This window comes from Pelophylax lessonae, assembly GCF_965119305.1.
Source record: "Pelophylax lessonae genome assembly, chromosome: 8".
Taxonomy (NCBI): Eukaryota; Metazoa; Chordata; class Amphibia; order Anura; family Ranidae; genus Pelophylax; species Pelophylax lessonae.
The window spans coordinates 230,120,333-230,145,919 of record NC_138775.1 but is presented as its reverse complement, the minus strand read 5'-3'; the positions used below and the strand labels follow the sequence as shown (position 1 = coordinate 230,145,919).

At 41.9% G+C, this 25,587-nt stretch overlaps 1 protein-coding gene across 1 annotated transcript in view; it reads left to right on the top strand.

Moving 5' to 3' along the window:
* BRINP2 (BMP/retinoic acid inducible neural specific 2) overlaps positions 1-25,587 on the top strand; it is a 444,253-nt gene that overhangs the window by 336,258 nt on the left and 82,408 nt on the right. The window contains exon 5 of the mRNA XM_082264973.1: positions 23,885-24,121. Coding sequence (XP_082121099.1) covers positions 23,885-24,121 — 237 coding nt within the window. The remainder of the gene's footprint in view (positions 1-23,884; positions 24,122-25,587) is intronic.

Below are 25,587 nucleotides of genomic sequence, written 5' to 3'. Positions count from 1 at the left end.
CTAATTTTTAAACTCTCTACAAGTGAACCATTGGCTGAAACTCCCCTTTATCCTTCCCGTACAGTCCTCCCTCTCTATTTCAGCTTTTTGGCCTAACACGGCATACAGCACCTCCTATAGAAGAATTAATGAAGAATACAATGTTGGGGTTGTTTCCAGATGCCATAGTCATACATATTGATTCCTATTCATGTCAGAACAAAAAATACAGCAGTGAGGTTGTTAATTCAAGTCGGAATTCTGTAATGCAGCATACTGCCTCCTAATGAGATTCTGTAAATGCTAAAGCAAGACAAATGCTTTGAAAGCATGCCTTTATGAAAGCTGACAGAGAGTCATTTCAGGTGTTCTCTAATAAAAAGCACATACAGACAAATGAGTATTCAGCAACACTGGAGAATAGAGGTCCAGTTGTTGTAACTAGTCACTCAATCAGTGTTGAGCACTGAGGCACAAAAGTAAGATTCCTTGTCCTGCCATTTAGTGTTCCAACTATACTTCCCTTAAAATTGTATCTCTTTCCAACATTAAATGTCCTTTACTTTTCATGCAACCCAAACCTCATGAAGGGAGTCTCAAACAAAGGAATTGATCCTCCAAAAGTGGAGAAAAAAATGATAGGCATAAAATTGTTGCCCCTGGTAACCCACCAAGTTTCATGTATTATTTTCTGTGATACATTATTCTGGTTGGTTGCTTTGGGCAAGAGCTTAAATTTTTTGTTCACTTTCTCTCTCCCATTTTAACAGGGGCCACGGGTCACACGGCATGTTTTTTGAATAAAGGTTATCACACTTCTCTTACAAGGCAAGTCTGACACACACACGTTTATAACAGATAAGCTGATCTAACCACTATACTGGGAACTGATTTTAACCTTCAGTACAGGGGCTTCTGGACCATGTATTAGACAAATACATACATAAAGCCTAATATTATTATATGCAATTCATGTTTCCCATGCTGGGGCCCTAGCACTGGAAGCATTTTAGCATGAGACTGCTGGCACTGAGAACTAGTGCGCTTAGTACAGAAAGTATCATCTACATTAAAACACATCCAAATACGTTGTACTTGAGCTTTCCTCTTTAACTGAACACATAACCATCCCCTTAATCAAGCTCTTCACATTTAACAACTTCTTCCTCATCACAACCTCTAAAGCAGGCATGTCCAACCTGTGGCCCGGAACCTCAGGCATGCGGCCCGGGACCTCAGGCAATGCGGCCCACTGCCCCCTGATAATTTTTTTATCAGGGGGCAGTGGAAGTCAGGGGCAGTTTTTATCAGGGAGGAAGGAAGTCAGGTCGGGGGCACGGCCACAGCAGCTGCCAACTAACGGTAGGCAGAGACTGCTTCAGAGGGGAGGGGAGCATGTGCAGTGTTTCTGACTCCTACCACCATGACCACTTTAAATCACTGAAGTGGTCATGGTGGTTAGAGTGTTCCTTTATTATCGCTCAGAAGAAGTAAACCTCTGTATACTGATTCCATTTCATTTGACCATCCTCTAGTTGTGTTAAATTAGTGCAGGGGGCGTGGCGGCGCGGGAAGGGCGCAGCGGCATTTTATTACTTATATACCTTAACTCTTATATATATTTTTATATGAGGCCCAAGAAAATTTCTCTACACTCAATGTGGCCCAGAGAAGCCAAAAGGTTGGACACCCATGCTCTAAAGTGAACCCCAAACCTAACCCTTACCTAACTCCCAACATTGAAGGCAGGTGTGACACATATTTACTTCACCCCCCCCCCCCCCCCAAACCTAACCTTAACCTAAAACATATGTGGATGCTGGTATTTTTGTCCTGACTGGAGTGTTATTTTAAGCAGACTTAATAAAAACTCTGTAAAGTGCAAATAATTAATGCAGCCATTTATACATGTAGCACTCCCCTGACCCACAGGAAAAGGAACCTTTAAGACCAACATTCCTGTGTTAGAAATCGTTAGCAGACATCACCAGTATCAACCACATTATTTCCCATCAGGAGAGTCAACCAGCTCTTACTCATGAAGTTCCACCATAAAATCCCTGCAGAAATCTCCAGTAGTATTTCCCTCAGTCTTGTATCCAGAATGAAACAATCACAGGTCTAGACATTTCAGGGATGTTCATAATAGGGAACCCATGAATCTTAAGTCTTAGGGGAATAGAGAAAGCAAAGAGTCATTGGAGGGGGTGGGTAATGATACTAGATATCTCAGTCAAGTTCAGGTATTGCCTCTTGATTCCAGTAGTGACACTAACCCTAGCCAAATGCAAAACTAGTGAGTAACAGTCACAAAAGGTTAGTAGGTAAAAAAAATGTCAGTGGCCTTCACATGTAAAAACATTCCTGTTTTAAAGGTCATCCCATTGTTGCCCATCTAGTGCACCTGTTGTTAATTTAATTAACATCAAAGCAGCTGAGACTGATTAACAACCCCCTCTGCTACTTAACTGACCAGATCAATATCCCAGGAGTTTAATTGACTTGATGCTACATTCTGATTAGAAAGTGTTCCTTTAATCTTTTTTGAGTAGTGTATATATGTATATATATATATATATATATATATATATATATATATATATATATATATAATACATTGCACCACTGGCAAAGGAAACTTCTAGTAGTGGGCTGGGAAAAGATACAAATATTCATAATCCAGACCTACTGTGTTATCACACACTAATGCCGGAGGTTACAGTGCCACCTACTGACAATAGGGAGAACTGAAAGCCAGGCTGAAGTTAGGGAAAGCTGAACTAGCCCCAGACTATAAACTGACATTTGGCTGACTGCGGGCATGCAAAACTAAATTTAGAGACACTCCTGCTTTAGGCTGGGTGGCTACATACATAAAACTTTGAGCTTCAGCCAGCTTCCTGGTGTCTGACCCTCCATTATATTTATGTTAATGCAACATATTGGGTTCTATAAGGTATCAGTACTTTAAACCTCAACTCCAGGCTCTTGGGTGCCCCAGCAGCTTTAAAGAGAAAAAAAAAAAAAATGATTGCTGCAGTGCTTACCTCTTCTGGTGTCATCCTTTTTTCCACCACCGAATATTGTCTACAATTTTCTGGTTGGGTGACACTGAGCATCATTGGCAAAATTTAACCTGGAAGATGGAATATATCCTGTAAATGCAGGGCATAATTAGATTGTTGTTATTATGTCACTCACTGTATTACTGAGGACAACCCATTGCTGCAGAAGAGCCAAAGAAGTAGAAGACCATGTACATCATGTGACAGGCCCAAATATTTTTTAAATAAGTATAAAAAAAAAAGAAATTAAAACAGCAAAGCTATAGAGAAGGGTTGGGGTAACCAATGAGTTCTTAGTGGATTCATCAAACTAACACATGAATAACACGTTCCAGTGATTCCTGCTAAATTGACTGAAATTTGAGTCATAAATGGCTTAGCAAGCATCCCCTGGCTCAACAAAAAAAATATTTAAAATTCCACTAAACTGGATGGGAAATTTGTGGCCAAACAGTGACTGCATCCTATAGCTGGCAGTGGAGATTCCTCCATCAACGCTGTGACATACTGTATGAGCTCTGTTTGTCACCTTGAAAAAGAGGACAACTATGCTCTCAAATTGTTTGTGTAACTTTCTTGATGTGGGACTTCAGTGTATGCTACCACTGCTGACTTGTCTGAAAATGCTAGTTTCTTGTTTATCATGCTGATTAATTGGCTTCACAAATTTCACTAAAGTAAAACAAGTATTCCGATTGGGAGTTCTGCCCTAAACTGTATGTACTGATGGAACTTTTTAAAAGTTTTGGATAAAGTAGGGAAAGGTTAGGAGCCCTGTCGATGTATTTTTGCTGTTTGTGTCCCTTGAAGAGATTTTCCTTCACTCCCTGTTCATGAGATACAACAGAATGTGAGAAGAAAAGTCCAGAAAGTGAGAAGATTTACGCTCTTATGCAATTGTAACTGGAACAGGTGCCCCATTGGAAGATTTCTCTTCACATATGGTCCTGGGGGCATCTCTAAAATTTTGTATTTCCCATCACTTCTTTACAATGGTCACCATGGCCAAGAGAGGAACATAGATAGTGAAGTAAACTTGACAGTCCCTACCATAGCGATACATAAACTTCCATTTTTATTTTATTTTTTGTGGGGGGGGGGGACTTTTGGCGGCCCCAGTGGAAGATGGCTGTATGATCCCGGAGCTCCGCTCTGTCATCAGGGACATACGAGCTCTCCTGCCTCCTCTCACTTTTGTACACATCCAGTGATGCCACGAAGGAGAAAGGAAAACCCTCCATTCCAACCATGCTGGAGGTTCTCCAGCTGCAGGCTCTTGTCCAGCACAGCACACAGGTGCACCAGCAATAAGCCCTATACAGGGCCCCTCTGGATCTGGCTTCTCTACCCCATCCACCAGGAGCCCCATGAAGTCCAGTCCCTGCTGACAGTCCAATAGCACCCCGTCGTGAACACAAGCATGGAGGTGAGCAACTTGCAGAGTCCCCAGTTCTCTAACCTTGCACTCATTGACCCAGTCAACCTTTAATACTTCCGATCAGCCTGTTTTTGATACCACTTTGAAGGATATGTTGTTATCACTGAGAACTTCTTTACACATGGCTATGTTATCCTGTATGCAACAATTTAAAGCAGAGGTGCAGGATTTGGTGGAGAGAGTGGGCCAAATTGAGGACAAGATACACTATGTTGTCAAACGTATTTACACGCACATGAGTTTTAATGGCATCCCAGTCTTAGTCTGAAGGTTTCAATATCGAGTTGGCCCACCTTTTGCAGCTATAACAGCTTTAACTCTTCTGGGAAGGCTGTCCACAAGGTGTAGGAGTGTGTCTATGGGAATGTTTGATCATTCTTCTAGAAACTCATTTGTGGGGTCAGGCACTGATTTTGTATGAAAAGGCCTAATTCATCCCAAAGGTGTTCCATTGGGTTGAGGTCAGGACTCTGTGCAAGCCAGTCAAGTTCCTTCACCCCAGACTCGCTCATTCGTGTTTTTATGGACCTTAATTTGTGCACTAGTCCAAATCATTTGGTAGAGGGGGGATTAGGGTGTGGGGTTGTTTTTCAGGGGTTGGGCTTGGCCCCTTAGTTCCAGCGAAGGGAGCTCTAAAGGCATAATCATACCTAGACATTTTGGACAATTTTACGTTCCCAAACTTTGTGGGAACAGTTTAGTGATGGCCCCTTCCTGTTCCAACATGCCTGTGCACCAGTAAACAAAGCAGGGTCCATAAAGACGTGGCTGAGCGAGTTTGGGGTGGGGGAACTTGACTAGCCTGCAGAGAGTCCTGACCTCAACCCGAAAGAACACCTTTGGGATGAATTAAAGCGGAAACTGTGAGCCAGGCCTTCTTGTCACACATCAGTGCCTGACCTCACAAATGCGTCTCTGGAAGATTGAGCCAACTCAATCTTAAACCCTACGGACTAAGACTGGGATACCATTTAATTCATGTGCGTGCAAAGGCAGGCGTCCCAATACTTTTAACAATATAGTGTATGTCAATACACCTACTCCTTTAACACACACAGCACACCTGGGGGATCTGACCGGACTTAAAGCCAAAAGTAGCTGTTTTAGCAGACTGGTCACGCCAAAACAATCTTAAGATCCATGGTTTACCAGATCAGTTCTACCCTCTCAACCATCACAATATGTGCAAAATCTTTTCTTAGCAGTGCTACCATCTCTCACATCAGCTGAACTTATCAATAAGGTGCATCCAAGCCCACCTACCTGCCCTGCAACATCCCTAGTCCAGCACAGCTAAAGAACACATGACTGTACGTCAGGCCCTACACTCTACAGTCGCTCTTCTCCCATTTGAGCATTTTGCAGTGAGTTAACCAGTCTTCTTTACCTTTTATTCCACTATGGGATTTAAAATTATGCCTAATAACGCCCGTGGCTTAAATCACCTATCAAAACACTTCTCTCTGTGGCAAGAAGCCCGTAAACTACACGCTGATATAATTTGTGCCCAGGAGATCCACTTTCAACTGGATGCCACCCCCAAGGGCAGCTATATAGACTTTCCTCACATTTTCATGGCCTCTGCAGCCTCCAAAATAAGAGGCGTACTCTTTGCAAATAAAATTCTGTGTCTTTTACTTTAAGGGATTTCATGCTTAACAAGAAGGGGCAGATACATTATTCTCTATTGGAGATGTAGATGTAACTCTATCAACTACAATTTCTTTGCAAGCTGTTTAAAAAATAACTTCTGTCAAACAAGAAAATCTCATCATCTGTGGAGCTTTTAATCTCACAGCATACCTGAAGATAGACTCTACCTCTCCAGCCAAATGCCATACCCCTTCATTGAGGGCTTTATTTCATATGGTGGATGTATATGATGTATGAGGCTGCCATCATGCAAATGAAAAAGACATAATTCATACTCACAAATAGAACTGTTTGTAGTTAATAGATGGTTGTTGCAATAGGTATCCTCCTCCAACATCACAGACATAACTTGGTCATATCACCCAATGATTACTATACCTGTGGAGGAGAGGGATACCTGTACCCCTTCGTATTTCTGGCATTGCGTTGTTAGTACAGTTACCCCCCCCCCCGCACTATGCCTTTGTGTTCTGACAGGGGACTGCCCCCCCCTCCCCCGGCAGAACACACTCATAAGCACTCACAACCCTTGGCTGAAAGCGCTGATTGGATGCTGGTTTTCCTGCATTCCCATTCAATAAAAGCCGGTCGTTAAACTGGCTTCTGTAGGACAGGGCGCTGTAAAAACGAGCCAAATACCTTAAAATGGTTCCAAAGCCTAAACATTTTTTACCTTAATATATTCCTTGCATTAAGGTAAAAAAATGTTTAGGCATCAGTATCCCCCCTCACCCCCGACCTTTTACTTACCTGAGCCCTCATTTGATCCAGTGCTGTGCACATCTGCAGCTCCTTTCTCCCCTCAATTCCAGGTCTCACTGGCTTTGCTGGGGCACCAGGAGCCATTGTCTATTAAAGCCAGTGACAAGGGAGCAGGGGGGGGGGGGCAGGGCCGAGCCCTGCTGACTGCATCAATGGACGCAGCATCGGGGCTCAGGAGCGAGTACGCATGAGTGCCCGCATGGGAAGCAGCTTCCCATAGGGGCACTGGACAGAGAAGGGGGGCCAAGAACGCCGGCAGGGCACCCGAAAAGAGTGCACAGAGTAGGTAAGTAAAGACATGTTTTTTTATTTTTTATATTTTTACCTTTACAGTCAGGTTAGTCAATCCTCTGCCAATTTGTATGTGCTGTCCCAACACCTTTGAGAATATTTTCAAAAAAATACTCCCTTTACTTCTGATATCTTTACTCTATGGAACACTCATAAGGCATACATGAGAGGCATTATCATACAACTTAGTTTAAGAGCCAAAAAGCATTACCAATCACGTCTCAATTGTGTACTAACCGCCATACATGACTTGGAACTCAAGAACAAATTGAACCCTAGGTAGGAACACTTAGCTTCACTAATTAAACTCAGGCATAAACTCAGAGGGCTTTTGTGCGACCAACGATGTTAAATATATTCGCCATGGAAACTTTGCTTTTATGCCAATCACAATAGGGCAGGGAAATTCATGAGCAATAAATTAAAGACACAAAAAGTCGAATATATCTCACTTAATACATCCCCTTAAAAAACATCACATATTAAAACCTCAGAAGATGATGTACTCATTCACAGACTATTACAGCAATGTATACAACCTCAAAGATGATTTAAGACACCCCAGCCCTCTGACTCAGATATAGCATCTTTTCTTTTTAAGCTGCAACTCCCAAGGCTTTCTGATGAGCAATTAATTCATTTGAATGCTTCTTTCACTGCCTCGGAAAGAGCCAAAACAGTAGATTCTTCACTGAATGGAAAATCACCTGGCCCAGATAGGTTCTCTAATAAGTATTACAAACGCTTCAAAAACCTCTTAATCCCCCCATGTTATAAATCTATTTACAGCTGCAGCCTCTAAGTCTTCCTTTCCCCTGGAGATGTGGAGAACATACATCATCACACTCCCTAAATCAGAGAAAGAACTAAGGACGCCATCTAGTTTTAGACCTATATCCGAACTCCAATATGAAGATTTATGCTAAGCTTCTGGCCCCACACCTATATAACATTATGCCCACTCTGGTCCAACCAGGCCAATTAAACTTCTTGGTGGGCAGACAGGCCTCTAATGCCACAAGGAGAATTAACAATACATTCAATATGCAGAGCTCAATCCAATGCCTTCTCTGCTTCTCTCTATTGATGCGGTGAAGAGGTTCGACAGGGTCCATTGGCATTGAGTGTCTTCTCCCCTCCTGGTCTGTGTCTTGGCATCTTTGCCTATCCATGAAGACATTTTCTCTTTGTTTTGGTTTTAATATGTGCACTTCTTGGCAATATTTCATACAAGTAAGAAAAAATACCTGTCTTTCCTGAAAAAGCAGGCTTTGACCTTTAAAACACGTTGAATGTTGAAACTTCATCTATCTGGAGGTATGGGCATAGTGGATATTAGGGACTATCATATAGCTACTAACTTGTTCCACTAAAATATTGTTTCCAACCTACAAACACTATATTATGGTTAGATACAGAATCAGCTCAGACATTGTTCCTGAACCTGTACATGCTTCTTTTGGCAGATCTGTGGCAACCATTGAAATTGCAGGAACTCCTACTACCAGCCCAAGTTTCCCTTTTGACATGGAGAGATATTCACAGCTCCTTACAACATAGCCCACTCAACGAGGATGCCAGATTACCCATTTCAGTTTTGAAATCTCTTATTCTACAGCTCTTAATTAGACCACTGTTACAATATGGTCTAACCACTGTGGATGATATGCTACCTAAAAGCATTGCAGAGTTGATCGAGGAATTTGGGCTCCCGAAATCAGAATATTTTTCACTTCTTCATTTTACTCATTCTCTTTCCTTCCACCCCTCTCCAGTACTTTCTACCCATCCAAAAGTCTGGCAGTTTTTTACTTCTCCATCCCTACCTAGTAAGAGCATTTGCTTTATTTTACAACTTGCTCCATGACAAACTATCATTTTCTAAAACTGCGCCTCTTTTCAAGTGGGAGGCATACCTAAACAATATCTTCACTACTTCTCTATGGCTTAGAACATTTAATTATGTGTACAAAGCAATGCACTGCATGAATCATTGGGAACTATAACAGAAAATAGAATCCAATTGGTATTGCACTCCATATTGCTTAGCCCAGTTTTCTTCTAGCTCTCCACTTTGCTGGAGGGGTTGCGGCCACTTAGGAGATTCACTCCATATTTTATGGTCTTGTAAATGTTTGACTAGTTTCTGGTGGACGATCTTCCATATTATTTTGGACATCACAGGTTTCTTAATGTCCCTTTGTTCAACTTTACCTATCCTCACTTTAGGTATTGAAACCTTCCTTACTAAAAACTGCACAATAGGTATTTAGGCCTTCCTGGCAGCTAGACTTACTAAACTAAGGTAAGGTGTTGGAAAACGCAGCTGGCACCCAATCCATCTAAAATTATTGCCTGAATTAAAACCTAGCACACATATGAAAAATAATTGTCCCTCAGATCTGATTCGTATGCAACTATTGCCAAATTTTGCCAACTCTGGATTGACTGGTGTAATAACTGTAATATTCATTTATAATAAACAGTGCTACCACTGTTATGTCGCAAAATTTACTGTATAAAAGCTACTATTGTTTATATGTATCTTCCTTATATCGCCTTTTCGCACATTGTAATTTTCTCTAGGAGTAACCCAAAAAAAATGTATTGAAAAAAAAAAAAAACTTCAATGTTTGACTTTACAAGCTGCATACTTATTTTACATCACTGGATCAGAAAATACTCTCATAAGCCCCGTACACACGAGTAGAAAATTCATCCGACGACCGATCTGCCGAATTTCGGCTTGTTAGTACGGTGCTTCGGACAACCGACTCCGACTTTTCGGCCGAAAAAATTCTGGTGTGCAGGCTATATAAATTTTTGTCGACCTTCAACACAACGTCCGATTTTCCTGCAGTCAGTACAGATTTCGTCAGACAAAAATCTAAAATCGGAACAAGCATGATCGGAAGCAAATAACGACCCATAATGACAGCTAGACAACCAGCATTTTTAGGAGGAGGTTTCTTTTAACCCATTTCCTTTAGCATGATAACCACGTATTTTTCTTTCCAGAACTAGGCTGAAGAGTAACATAATATGATTAAATGTTAATAATATTTTAAAAATATGTGATCATTTGAAGAATCTATATAGGTCTTTATATGGCCTCTAAGTTCCCTATCTCTGTGCAATAGTATACTGTAATATTCATATTGAGTTTTCTAAGCTCTTTCTAACATTTTCATAACAGTACCTACAAATAGGAATTAAAGTAAGGTAAAGAAAAAAATCTGAAATACTGGAATTACAGCTAGAACTAAAAAAAGACAAAAGAGATGACAACAGGCATAATGTTCATTTTCAGAGTTGACAATGAAGACATTGAAGTTGTAGACAGTTTTAGCCTCCTGCAGTCAATAATCAATGAGAAGGACTCCAGCAGTCAAGAAATACAACACAGTCTAAAACTTGGCAGAGTTGCAATAAGGGGCTTAGAGAAGATTTTCCAAAGCACCAATGTGTCTTTACAAAGGTTTGGATTGTTCAAGCTATGCTTTTTTTTCTCTGTAACACTTTATGGATGTCAAAAACTGACCTTTAAAGAAGCAGTACAGGACTAGAGCATTGATGCTCTAAGTTTCAGTTGAGGCTCAGATGATCTGACTAGTTTCCTTTTTTTTGGACACGTTAGGCGGCAAGATTCCTTGATAAACTCCTATTTTCTTGGAAAAGGTTAAAAGTAGGGGAAGGCGAAAAGATTTTAACAAGATTGATCGACACAATTAGAATGACTGAATGAAGCATTGACCAGCCTTTGGAAGATAAGATGTGTTGGAGGTATTTGATCTCTATGGCCTCCAGGAGTCTATTTTCACTTAATGGCAGTTAGTCATAGTCATTTAGAGATTCTTTAATTGTTGACAAAGACTAAATAGTTCATGTTGCAGACATCAATAAACAGAACAAAAACGCCAGAACATACACTATATTGTCAAAACTATTGGGACACCTGCCTTTACACGCATATAAACTTTAATGGCATCCCAGTCTTAGTCCGTAGGGTTCAATATTGAGTTGGCCCACCTTTTGCAGCTATAAGAGCTTTAACTCTTCTAGGAAGGCTGTCCACAAGGTTTAGGAGTGTGTCTATGGTAATGTTTGACCATTCTTATAGAAGCGCATTTGTGAGGTTAAGCAGGGCTGGAAATAATGGTGGCCACACAAAATATTGACACTTTGGGCCCAATTTGGACATTTTTACTTAGGGGTGTACTCAATTTTGTTGCCAGCGGTTTAGACATTAATGGCTGTTTGTTGAGTTATTTTGAAGGGACAGCAAATGTACACTGTTATACAAGCTATACATTCACTACTTTACATTGTAGTAAAGTCTTATTTCTTCAGTGTTGTCACATGAAAAGTTATAATATTTACAAAATATGAGGGGTGTACTCACTTTTGTGAGATACTGTATATAAGACTTAGCATCTTCTATCTCCCAAACCAAGTTAAGCAGTTACCTAAATTAAGAGTAAGTACCTTCAAGTCCCTATATAAACTATAAAAAGTTCCTGTGCTCAGTGCTAACAAAAAAACACCCAGTGTAACAGCAGCACTCTACAATTCTTGAATACTAGACAAAAATCATATAATAGAAAAAATAGGTGCTCTATCACTTTAAATGATACAATTCAGAATAAGAAATGAGTGCAGAATTACCTGTATTCATGGGAATAATATAACAATGAATAACTGAATAATTGTGATAAATATACAGTGTGTTACAAAAATAGTCCACCACACAAAAAGTCAGTGAAGTGAAAGCTTTTATGATCAGCTTCCGTGAAATAATATCCACAGATAGTAAAAACTGTGAACCACTGCATTCAATGGGTGCACTCCAAATATGTGTCCCAAGTGCTCCAAAGCTCCTTACCGGATATCAAAATCTCAGCAAAAAAAATAGATCAACTACACCTGGCTGTCACACAGCTATGTACTCTTCATCATCAGCTCCACTCAGCAAGGCTCCAAATCAGTAATACATGAGGCATAGGAGGAATAAAGGACAGGTCTCATAGTGTATTAGGTTAAAACGTGCTTAAATATTTTTATCCAAAAGCAACTAACATAAGAAATCAGATCAGCAATGTACAAACCCTCAAACGGTGCCGCCGTGAGTCCTACCGGCGTGTGAGATGACTTGACTGGCCAAAAAACATGTTGGGTGAAGTTTTTGCCAGTGACATCATCATACACGCTAGTGGAACTCTTAACATCACTGTTTGAGACATTGTACATTGCTGATCTCCTGATTTCTCGTGTGAGTGGCTTTTTAATAAAGATATTTAAGCATGTTTTAACTTACTACACTATGGGGTAGATTTACTAAATCTGGTGCATTCAAAATCTGGTGCAGCTGTGCATGGTAGCCAATCGGTTTCTAACCTCAGCTTGTTGAATTAGGCTTTGGCAATAAAACCTGGAAGCTGATTGGTTTCTATGCAGAAGCGAGCCTGATTGTGCACTCTCCAGCTCTAGTAAATAAATCCCTATGGGACCTGCCCTTTATTCCTCTTATGCCTCACTTATAACTGATTTGGAGTCTTGCTGAGCAGAGCTAATGGTGAAGAGTGCATAGCTGTGTGACAGCCAGACGTATTTAATCTCATTTTTTTTCTAAGATCTTGATATCTGGAAAGGAGATTTGGAGCACTTGGGACACACATTTGGAGTGCACTTGTTGAATGCAGTGGTTCTGTTTTTGTTGTGTGTCTTTGGATATTATTTCACGGGAACTGATCACAGAAGCTTTCAGTTCACAGATTTTGTATGTGGTAGACTATTTTCGTAATAAATATTTATCACATGTTTTCAGTTGTTCATTGTTATATTATTCCCATGTATATGGGTAATTCTGCAATAATTTCTTATATTGAATTGTATTATTTAATGTGATAGTGCACCTATGTTTTTGATTTTACCTTCAACTCCCTACTTGCACTTGTTGAAAAGTTCTACAGTGCACTAAAGTTCAAACAATGGCTTAAAAAAAGGAAAAATTGAGAGTTGGCCTATGTCTCTAATTGCTGAAACTTCCTGGTAATTCAGTCCGCCATGCTAAGCAGCCACTGGGACATCAGAGAAGGGGACAGGTCAGCCTTAGACATTTCATTCTCAAGTCTACTGATCTTGGGCAGTCATGAAGCAAACATATAGTTGGGGAAATAGTATAAAATTGACTTTTGAAAAAAAACTAGCAATGCAGGTAAGAGGTGTTTGTAGATAAAGACAAACTGTGCAGATCTGACTAAATTTGAATAATGTCCTTGCTATAGGTGTAAGCCATTTAAATAACTCCAGAAGCCTGACTGGAATACTACCAGGATGTTGCTAAGTGAGGCCTGGTTGTAGGCAGGTGCAGTCCACTTTCTTCACTGCAGGTGGCGCTCAACCGCAGTGACATTTCAGAGGAGGAGGAAGTTAAAAGGAATATGGTTTCCTGGGTCACTGGGGCAGTGACTCGGTTGGATGTTGGCCGCTTATGTGACTCTAGTGGCCATCTTAGGTGTGGTCTAGTCTATTTAAGACCCTGTCTGCTTTTGGCATTCTAGCGTGTGGGTAGTGTAGGGACATTTCACTCGTCTGTCAGGGACAGTATTAGTGGTGGGAAGATGAGAAGGAATGGGGGTTCTGGATGAGGAGGAAAAGCATAGGGATTCACCATTCCCCTTGAAATGTCCCCACTTTGGCTCCGACCAGCCAGGCTACATTTCGCCTCCCAAGACAGATGGTGTGTGCTTGACTGAAACCTGCCCCGCTACACGCTGGTGTTATTCATGAGTACTTCCCAGTTGGGCCTTCTTCGACTAGTGGGCTAGTTCCTGTGGACTGTTATACTTTGACTTCAATACAAGCTTTTCAACTACATCTGCATCTGAACTGAGTTTTTCAACTGCATCTGGACTAAGTGTGTTGTTGCCGCTGCACCCACCCACATAGTCTTTACTGTTCACCTCCACCATCACAGAGGCAAGTTCTCAAACTCTGAGCTCAGAGCTACTGCAACAGGGGAGAGAAAGTGCATGTAAGGGGATGTGAATCAGAGAAAGAGCTCACTCCTGTGATGGAGGTGGTAAACAGTAATGACTAGGCCCTACATAGCAATGTCCTAGCAGCATCTTGGGAGTATTCCAGTCAGGCTTTGAGAGGTACATAAGCCTACACCTATAGCAAGACATTATTCAACTTTAGTCAGAGCTGCACATTTAAGTTTTATCTACAGATGCCCCTTATCTCCATAGGCAGTTTTCTCGAAAATGTGAATGAACTCTTTAATTTCGTTTTAAACAAGTGACAGGACCTGACAGCTAACAGCATAACCCATGGTGTGGATGTGAGCCGCTCAGGCTGCTAGGAAGTGTAGTACTGTGCCTGCTGGGAAGGAGCCCGTCCATGCTCCAGACAATGAGAGATAAGAGCAGAAGATCCCGGGAGTCACACACCAGAACAAGACCTGCTGTGTGTAGACAAGTGACAGCCTAAGCCTGAACCCCCTGCCTACACCCCCAACACACTTCACTCCACTCACTTGAGCTTTCTCATTGTCTACACACAGCAGGTCTTGTTCTGATGTTGCGGCTCTTGGGATCTTCTGCTCTTGGCTAACAGCATAGGCCAATTTTTACATCTGCCTGTCAGTAAATGCCCCAGGTTATTAAGATATGCATGCCCCTGTCTTCATCCCAAAGTGCCATACTTTGGACCTGAGTGACCTCTTAGCAAGCCTCGTCATAATGGGGAAGGAGGGTAGGGCAGACGGGCAGGAGTGGTGGTGCATATGATTATGCCAATAGCAATGATCAGAAAGTTAAATCCTGGCTGCATCCAAAAGAGAAAACTCCCCATTAAGGACATAGATATAAAAAAAGCTTTTTTTTTTTCTCTATTGGAGTGAAAAAGTTTTATAACTGCTTGCGTGATATTCTCCTACTTCCTCTCCAGGTGATGGTGGCCAAGCAAGGTAGGAGGTGATGTTAAATCTCCATAACTTTGACACAAACAGTATTTAAATTCAACTATATAAAACACACAGAGGGCGCACCGACCTAGTGCATTATCCAGAGACAAATAATTTATTAGAAAAAAGCACGGAAAGTAATAAACTCCCAAAAACAGCAAGAAATTGTGCATCACAGATCACTGTACATTCCATCCAATGTATCAATACATATGGGTGTAGCAGTCACCGAAGAGCCCACGGGGTGTACGTATTTATACATTGGATGGAATGTACAGTGATCTGTGATGCGCAATTTCTTGCTGTCTTTGTGAGTACATTACTTACCGTGCTTTTATCTAATAAATTATTTGTCTCTGGATAATGCACTAGGTCGGTGCGCCCTCTGTGTGTTTTATATAGCTGCAGTGTTAGACCCCCCCAATGCTTTGAGGGCAGCAAGACCGTGGTTACCCTTACCCGTTTCTAAGAGTAATGAAGACATAAAGCACATGCATCTGGCCATTTTCCTAAGCTCAGGAGGCATTGTGTGTGTGACCGTTTCGAGTATTTAAATTCAGCAGAGGTTCTAACCTTTCCCCATCTTTTTTGAAAGAGTTGGACTTGGAATCCTCGATCATGCCACATTTTATCTTTAAGGGAACCACACATCCAATTATGTTCACACAATTCTTCTGTGGCCTTGGACCTCAAATGAAAACAATTATGTTCAGTCATTTTTTAGCTCATTTATGGTATTTGAGAGTGCTTGCTTGGTCATGTATGCCAGTGGTAATGAATTACAATTCATGAAGGTCCAGTCAGTAAAATTTTCTTCCAGCCGAGGTACGAATCATATGTTTGACTCTCAATGGCACCTATGCACAATAGCAAACATGGCGCGTTTTTACGAGTGCCACACCACATGGTGCCACAGTACCATGCAGCAAAAAGGTCAGGGAGTTATTTTTCTGCATTTCTGCTTATCAGGCAGCCCACCAAATTAAATGGGCCACCTACACACATTACGCAATAATGTGAACCTAGTCTCAGATCCTTCACATCGCAATATTTTTTATTACATCAGTGTTTTCAGCCCTTCTGCACATCATCCCCCCTTCACAATACAGTCCTTACCCTATAACACCCTCCTTTACATTCCTGTCCTCACCCCCATTATAGCACCCCCCCCTTCACATAACTGTCCTCACCCCCTTTATAGCACCCTCTTCACATTCCTGTTCTCACCCCCTTTATAGCACCCCCCTATACATAACTGTCCTCACCCCCTTTATAGCACCCCCCTTCACATTCCTGTCCTCACCTATTTTATCGCACCCCCCTTCACATAACTGTCCTCACCCCCTTTATAGCACCCCCTTCACCTAACTGTCATCACCCCCTTTATAGCACCCCCCTTGCATTCCTGTCCTCATCCCCTTTATAGCACCCTCTTCACATTCCTGTCCTCACCTATTTTATTGCACCCCCCTATACATAACTGTCCTCACCCCCTTTATAGCACCCCCTTCACATTCCTGTCCTCACCTATTTTATCGCACCCCCCTTCACATAACTGTCCTCACCGCCTTTATAGCACCCCCCTTCACCTAACTGTCATCACCCCCTTTATAGCACCCCCCTTCGCATTCCTGTCCTCACTCCCTTTATAGCATCCCCCTTCACATAACTGCCCTTACTCTTTTCAAAGCACCCCCCTTCACACCGCAATCCCCAGTACCCCTTCACATTTCTGTCCTCACCCTCTTTGTAGAGCCCCATATTACTCCTTCACATTTCTGCCTTGCCTCTTTTATATCACCCTCTTTCCCCCTTTACATCAGCAGTGCCCTCTTCCCTGTCCTACCTTACACAGGGCACAGCATAGTAGGAGGCACAGCAGCTGACATCAGAAGTGAAGCAAACGGATGGCCAGAGGGCGGGACCTGCCCGAGTTAACTGATTGGTTGCTGGAATGCAGGACGGTTCTAGCAACCAATCAGTTAACTGGGCCAGCCCCCGCCCTCCGTGCATCGCTGTGCTGCTCTTCTGATGTCAGCTCTGTAAAAACAACAGAACTAGTGGGCAGCTGCGGCTGAGGGGGTCTGGACTTGGCCCGTGGTCCACCATTTAGTGATTAATAGATGTAGAAAAATACTGCGCTACCCTGGTAGATTTTATAATATGAAAGTAATAACAAAGTGCTCGTGCAATCTTGTAAACAATGCTTATATATACTTAACTTATTGCTGGTAGATATAATAATTATAATAAAAAAATCAATAAATAATTCTGTGAGATACCGTGATGATCTTCTTAAAGTGCATGTGCAAACTTGTGATACGATAATGTATAGTATATAAAATTGCTTTCAATACATCATATAATATAGGAGTAAATGAAAAAACAATCAGCGCAGACAGGTAAGTGTAGCTAAACTAGATGGAAATGCCAGCTGAACACCGACCCAGGACACACAGCAAAAAATCCCAGAGAGATATGACAGACAAAATGATGCAGCGCAAATCCTGTAAATAATGGCATAAGAAATAAAGAGTCCCAAAAAGATGAAAGAGACAGTTCCTTAGGTCCAATCTGTGTTGAAAGAGGATATAGGAGACAACGACTCCACACAGTGATCTCCCTCCACCATAAAGCACACTGATGCCCTCACCTCATGATTCGACCACTGTGTTACCAGAGGTCAAAAATCGCAGTGTCAATCCACATCAATAAGCAGGCTTCAGGTACATTCGTATACACTCCTTGATAACTAAGGACCAGATAGGACTCACAGACCGGATTCCCCAAATATAGACATTCCGAGGTATAAATGAAAGAAGAAAACCTCTAAGTGCAGACTGCCAGTACTAAACTTCCTTTAATAAATATAGTATGCACTTACATGGTAAACGATAAACACAGGCACATCAGTACAGGTGCACATCGATAAGACTTCAGCGTCGTGGGCTGTGCATGCCAGCAGCCAGCCACACACGCTCGGAAGTCGGAACAGCAGCAGCAGCGGGTGACGTCAGACGGATGCGGCTCAACCTCCCGTACGTACGTTACGTCCCCCGCTGACGAAGTCCCGGTGGACGTAACGTACGTACGGGAGGTTGAGCCGCATCCGTCTGACGTCACCCGCTGCTGCTGCTGTTCCGACTTCCGAGCGTGTGTGGCTGGCTGCTGGCTTGCACAGCCCACGATGCTGAAGTCTTATCGATGTGCACCTGTACTGATGTGCCTGTGTTTATCGTTTACCATGTAAGTGCATACTATATTTATTAAAGGAAGTTTAGTACTGGCAGTCTGCACTTAGAGGTTTTCTTCTTTCATTTATACCTCGGAATGTCTACATTTGGGGAATCCGGTCTGTGAGTCCTATCTGGTCCTTAGTTATCAAGGAGTGTATACGAATGTACCTGAAGCCTGCTTATTGATGTGGATTGACACTGCGATTTTTGACCTCTGGTAACACAGTGGTCGAATCATGAGGTGAGGGCATCAGTGTGCTTTATGGTGGAGGGAGATCACTGTGTGGAGTCGTTGTCTCCTATATCCTCTTTCAACACAGATTGGACCTAAGGAACTGTCTCTTTCATCTTTTTGGGACTCTTTATTTCTTATGCCATTATTTACAGGATTTGCGCTGCATCATTTTGTCTGTCACATCATATAATATACCGCACAAAAAATGATTACATGAAAGTCCAATAAAAATAGTCCGTGAGGTTAACACAAATAAATAATGTGCAAAAAACGTGCTCAGAAAACTCTTGGTGTGGGGATAAAGTGATGCGTGCCGGTGATCCTTGGGTTCTCACACTCTGTGCCCAGGGGTAAGGTAGCACACTTACCAGAAGGTGTGGATTCCAATGGCGTACGCCAATAGGAATTGCTATTTGTCTGCTGCTCCTGTGTATGGATAGGTGGGTGGACGATCGCCTTATGGATCAGGATGAGCGTTCAGCATGGAAGAAAGAAGGTAGAGGCTCCTCATAGTGTAAAAAGGTTTTTTCCTTTTATTAAAACTTCAAAAAAATCACATCAATCTTCACATACAACATCCAAGAAAATCCATAAAAAACCCCGATCGGTACTGCAGACTTTAAACACTCCAAATATGATAAAAAACACTCCAGATAAAAACGTGGGTGACACAGCAAAAACAAAATAAAACTCGACCCAAAATTACTACGGGGTCAGTGTAGTATTGAAGCCGCTCTTAGAGCTTCTATGTTGCCTCGCGGCTAGGGTATGCATAGGACGCTGGCTGAGCCCGCTGCTTGCGCCGAACCCGGAAGTTGGAAACTCGGCGTGCGGTCCAGCTACTAACTCAGAGCGAGGCAACGTGCGTGCCAACTTGACGCGTTTCGTCAGAGTGTGACGTCTTCGGGGCAACACCAGGGATTTCACACAATCAAAGCAATACAAAGAGAACAGAAGACTTTCTCATACATTCTCATACAAGTACATGGTTCAGCAGGCACATATCAGGAATATGAAATGTTGAGGTAAAAAACACCAACATTTTAAATACAAATTTTAGGGTTATAAAAAACTAATTAGGGTCAACCACAAATTCACGTTTTTAATCAGGTACTACAATCATACTTCTCTGGTACAAAGCTTTTATTATTTTTTTTTTTTTTACTTGGCACCGCAAACACTGCCAAATGCAAAATGTTTGTTTATATGCAAGCAAATAAAATAAAAAAAAAAAAAAACATCAAAGAAAAAGCTAGGGGAATATGGGAATGAATGAGTTAAATAAAAAAAAAAAACTAAACAGGGTTCATTGGGGGTTAATAGGAGGCCACAATGTAGTTTATGATTTTTTTTTAAATTTACAATTAACAGTAATTCATTAATCAATGAGCTGTCAAACTGAAAGCTTGGTCCTGCAGATTACATAAAGATTATACATTTCCGCATAATGATCAAAACTATCAGGAGCACACAGAGTTCCTGACACAGATAGGGAGATGGCAGTACAATGCAGAGACAGGAGAGGCTTCTGCCCAAATTGTGCCCCCCACAGTATGGTGCCCAAGGCAGGTGCTTCTTCTGCCTCTGTCTGGCCATTGCTGATTACTGGATTCTGTTTGGGCTGCTGGAGGAGGGTAAAACTGTCAATTTACAGAGTTTTTTTATGTGTAATAATAAAAATCAATCAAATCCTGACATCTTTTCTATCTGACAGGTTATTGAATGCCAGTTACAAGCTTTCGGCTCAAGCTGACATATGTCAACTTAATGCTTTTACTCTGGCAGGGACAGAATACAAGTAAATAATACAAAAAAACAACTATCCATTAAAGTAGAGCTGAACAAGTTGAAACATTTCATTAAACATTCTATTTGTAAACATTGTTTTAGAAATCAACAAAAAAAAAAAGAAGCTAAAGTAAGAAGGGAATACGGGAGTTAATAATAAATAAATAAATAATTAAAGAAATAAAGAAATAAGTAAAACAAATACACAGGGGGTGTCAATTAAAAGGTAACAGCACCCCCAGTTGTGATCGCATATCGCAGTGCTATCTGCAAGTTCGCACAGAATCGTATCGCACTAGTGTGAACTACTATGCGATCCGATTCTGCTGCGGATAAAAAATAGGGTCCTGTGTGAGTTTAGTGCGGATGCGGTGCAAATTCAGCCATACAAACTGTATGGCTGAAATTTGCACCGCACATGAGATCGCATGTAATTTAGGAGCAGTGCGCTCCGAATTAAATGCGATCTCCGTGATTGCACAAATGTGAACTGGGGCTTAGAGTGCACTAAGCAAAATAAAAAAATAGAAAAATAAAAGGAAGAAGGAAATTAAGATATTAATAAAAACCTAATCATAAGTTCCCAAAATATTGTTTAATTTACACTTAACTATAATTCTGGAATTTAAAGGAGATGTAAAGCCAAAGCTCATTTGGCTATACATCTCCTATGGATCACAGGAGTGCAGTTTGTTCTGTACTCCTTTGACCTATTTTCAGCAGAGAGCGGTCTGAAGTCTGCTCTCTGCTGATGTCAGAGATGTCAGTCCAGGCACCTAGTCATCACAACCACGGAGTTGGGATCCGCCAGGTGCCTAGACCGACACCTGGCCCAGCCTCTCAACTAGCCACTGACGTGGCCACTCGCCGCCCCTCCACAGCTCAGCGCTACAATGAGCGAGGAGGGGGCAGAGCAGAGAGCTGTCAGAAGTGAGTGATCGGTGATGTTCGATCGATCTGTTCTCAATGTAGAGGCACCAGGTGAGAGATCATACTGATGCTGCATCCACCTAGGTAGGTATAGCTGGGCAATAACCCCAAACTTCTTCTTTAATAGCTACAAATTGTAGTTTTCATTTATAAATGACCTGCGTTATCAAACTGATAGCACACAGTTGCAGGGCAGTCATAGCATGGTCTCGTTCATCTGAATGAATTGCGCTCGGAGTACAGAGTACATAACAAACTCAAAATCTCCTGCACTTAATCGTGGGCCCAGAAGTGGTTGTTGTCTAAATTCTCATCCTGGCTTGCCTGGATATGTCATGCCTTGCTGCCCTAAAAAGCCTGGGGAAGTCTAAATGTACTGAAACAAAACAGAAGGTGCACAGGCCTAGTGCATTATCCTCAATATAAATCTTTAAATTTTTCATATAGAAACAGCAGCTTTAGGTCCACGAAACAACATAACACATAAGAAATCAAATTCCAGCAGTACAGCATACTGACGAGTTTCGAGGACTTGCTCAGAGCCTCAGAGCCAAGCTAGGAAGAGGCAAGTCCTCGAAACATGTCAGCCTGCTGTACTACTGGAATTTGATCTGTTATGTGATATGTTGTATCGTGGACCTAAAGCTGCTGTTTCTATATGAAAAGCTGTGATGCATGTGTCCATTTGGTATAATACTTACCTTTTTTACTTAATAAAGATTTATATTGAGGATAATGCCCTAGGCCTGTGCACCCTCTGTTTTGTTCTGTGATTTCAACCCACCAAAAGCAACATGGAGTTTAATTATTGCCTGAAAGCATTGCGGCCGCAGTATGTGTTCAGCCTTGAGCAGCTACATGTCCAACTTGTCCTGGCCACCCATGTGAACAGGCCCCAAAAGCAGGGGTGGGCAACTCCAGCCCTCCAGCTGTTGTGGAACTACATGTCCCATAAGACATTGCAGGACTAACATTTACAAACAGGACTCCCAGAGGCATGATGGGAAGATTGACAGTTCCTCTCATAGGCAGAGGCATTATGGAACTCATAGTTCTGCGAATGCTGGAGGGCTGCAGTTGCCCACCCCTGCCCAAGGCTAAGATTATTAGAAATTCCATTGTTGGCTGCTTGCCTCGTTTCCACTGAGCGGTACGGTTTGGTTTGGTACAGTTCAGTACCGTTCGGAATGGTACACCTTGATCAGGCTTACGTTTCCACCACTAACAGTACCTCAGCTCAACAGTAACTCAACAGTGTAGCTCCACCCTGTTGGTACGGTACTAATGTGCTTGGTACCCCAACTAAAGGGTCCCATAAAAGTGGTACGGTATGGTTCAGAATTAGGGTACCATTCAAAACTTTTGACAATGGAAACGGCAAAAATGACATACCATACCGAACCGAACCATACCTCTCAGTGGAAATGAGGCATTATATCTACTCATATCCATGCAGGACAAAGCAAGCGTGGGAAAGAAATGAAAAAAAGGGTGATATGTGTTGCTGGGGGGGGGGGGGGGGCATTAAAACAAAACTGTTGCAATACCCTACATGGGTAAGAAAGAGTGTTGACAGCATTCTAGCACAGAATCTCGTCCTGCCTGCTGCAGTGGATGACCCCCTCCTCTTTATTCACATTATCCGTTTGTCTGGAAGTAATCTGCTAGAAGCTTTTTGGTGACTTCTAAACAAGAAAAGCCTGTTTGAGATCCCAAACATAGACCTCTCTGGTGAAATAAAAAGAGAACAAACTGTGTTGTCAGGATACAAGATTTCCTGAAAAATTAATGAAACTGTTAGTGAACTCAGGCTCCTTGCATCGCTACTCGTGTTTGCAATGCCAGATACAATACTGCCTCTTTGTCTTAAACCCGTCAAAGCACAAAAGTCTCAAAACTTTCCTCTTTTTTTTTTTTTTTCTAAGTCATTGGGTTTATTTTATGCTAGCTAACTCCGACACTGGGCACTCGGAAATAGGAACAGTACAATTTAGCTCCTCTGTCAGCGAGGCGCTTGCAGGCAAGTGTGAACCTGACGCGAATGCACAATCACATCCAATTTATTGTATGCAAAGATGTTTACCAATAAAATACTTTTTTTCCTGCATTTATTATTTATGCTTAAAATAGAGCCAAGGTTGTATTCCCAAGGATCCTTTGTTAGATCAGACATTGATGTTCAAGCTGCTGTAATTAAACTAGAGTTTCTGGGTCTCAGCCAATAGGAGACAAGCTATCAAGTTCTCCTCCATAGCTCTCCCAGGCAGACGGAAACAGGTACAAAGTGTGCACCTGGTTTTAATAGGTGAGGCCCATAAATAATAGTTACAGTGCCTGCTAATTAGCTCGGGTTGCGGAAGATGCACTTACGCTATTCCTAGAATTACTAGCCTGAGATCAGCAGGGTATATATTGAGATGAATGCCCCTTCGGCTCTATTAAGATGAATGCCTCTGCGTTGATATGTATACATATAAGGATTCAGAAAAATTCATTGCCTTCTGCTTCTAATTGGGAATATGTCTCTTTTCTCATTCCCAGGGCTGCAGGCGCTGCTTCCTCAGTACTTACGAGTGAAATTTGTGAGGGCTGCATTGTCCTATATTTCCTGTAACTCCCAGGGAAGAATGGAGTGCCAAGGAGGTGAATGTTGGTGCCACTGTGACCCTGCCTACCCACAATGCAACTGCCCTGTGGAGGACATCCATATATTGGAGAAGAGCCTGACGCAGACACAGGAACAGGCGACTGGCCAGAACAAAGAGTTTGAGGAATCTGGTAAGTTGTAAAGTGAGCCAGATTGAGACTGACATATTATTACAGTTATAGGTGGAGCCTGGTGGGAGATCTCCTTGTCATAAATACCAACTCTGTCCTGTCTACCAGGGAGTTTTCACTGCTTCCATGTGTTGTACATACATACCTCCCAACCTTCTGAGAAGGGAATGAGGGACACCTATTAGCATGAATATGTAGACACACCCTTGCCACACCACCTTAACCACTTAAGCCCCGGAGGATTTGGCTGCTAAAAGACCAGGGGGTATTTTGCGATTCGGCACTGCGTGATTTTAACGGACAATTGCGCGGTCGTGCGACGCTGTACCCAAACAAATTTGACGTCCTTTTTTTCCCACAAACAGAGCTTTCTTTTGGTGGTATTTGATCACCTGTGCGATTTTTTGATCACGCGCTATAAACAAAAAAATAGCGTCAATTTTGCAAAAATTACAATATTTTTCAAATTTTTTTATATGAAATTCCCCCCCCAAAAAAAGTAAAAATCTAAATTTTTTAACATTTTCAGCCAATTTGTTTTATGCTACATATGTTTGGTAAAAAAAATCGCAAAAAGCGTATTTTGATTGGTTTGCGCAAAAGTTATCGCGTTTACTAACAAAGGGAAAGATTTTTGTCATTTTTGTTGTTTTTTTTTTTAACGCGTAATGGAGGCGATCTGCGATTTTGTTTGCGGTACTGCGACATTGGGGCGGACAGATCGGACCCTTGACTGACATTTTTGACACTTTTGGGGTTACCAGTGACATTTCTATAGTAATCAGTGCTATATATATGCACTGTTAGTGTAAAATTACACTGGCAGTGAAGGGGTTTACTTTATTTGAGAGGGAGGGGCTGTGTGTGTCCCTAGGGGCATGATTCTAACTGTGATTGGCTGTGGCTTGAGCTGTAGGAACACTGATCAACGGTCCTACATAGTAGAACCGTATGATCAGTGTTTCTACAGAGGGGAGAATAAAAGGCAGCTTGTTTACACAAGCTGCCTGCCTTTCTCCCTCTCCCCCGACGATCGCAGAGTGACCGGCAGACACGCGCGGGGGGGGTCCGTGACCGCGCGCTCGCTCCCCAGAGCCCCACAGGCTAGTGACGTATATATACGTCACTTTGCCTGTGAGGGGCAAAGTGGTTAAAGGAGAATTGTACAAAAAAAAAAATGTTTGGGTAAATCCACAAGAGTGCTTTTTTACCACTACTATTCCTTTATATTGACTTTTGGAATTCACAAATGCAGCAATTTAGAAATTAGGTAAAAGATTTAGCACTGGGAAACACTTTTTACTAGTTAAGTAGTGCATTTTATATACATATAGCTATACAGATCAGACCAAAATGAGGGACAAATGAGAAGGAAAGAAGGACTTTGTTCTGAATAAGGGAAAGCCCCTCGAAATCAGGGACAGTTGGGATATATATATATATATATACAGGAATGCTGATAGAAA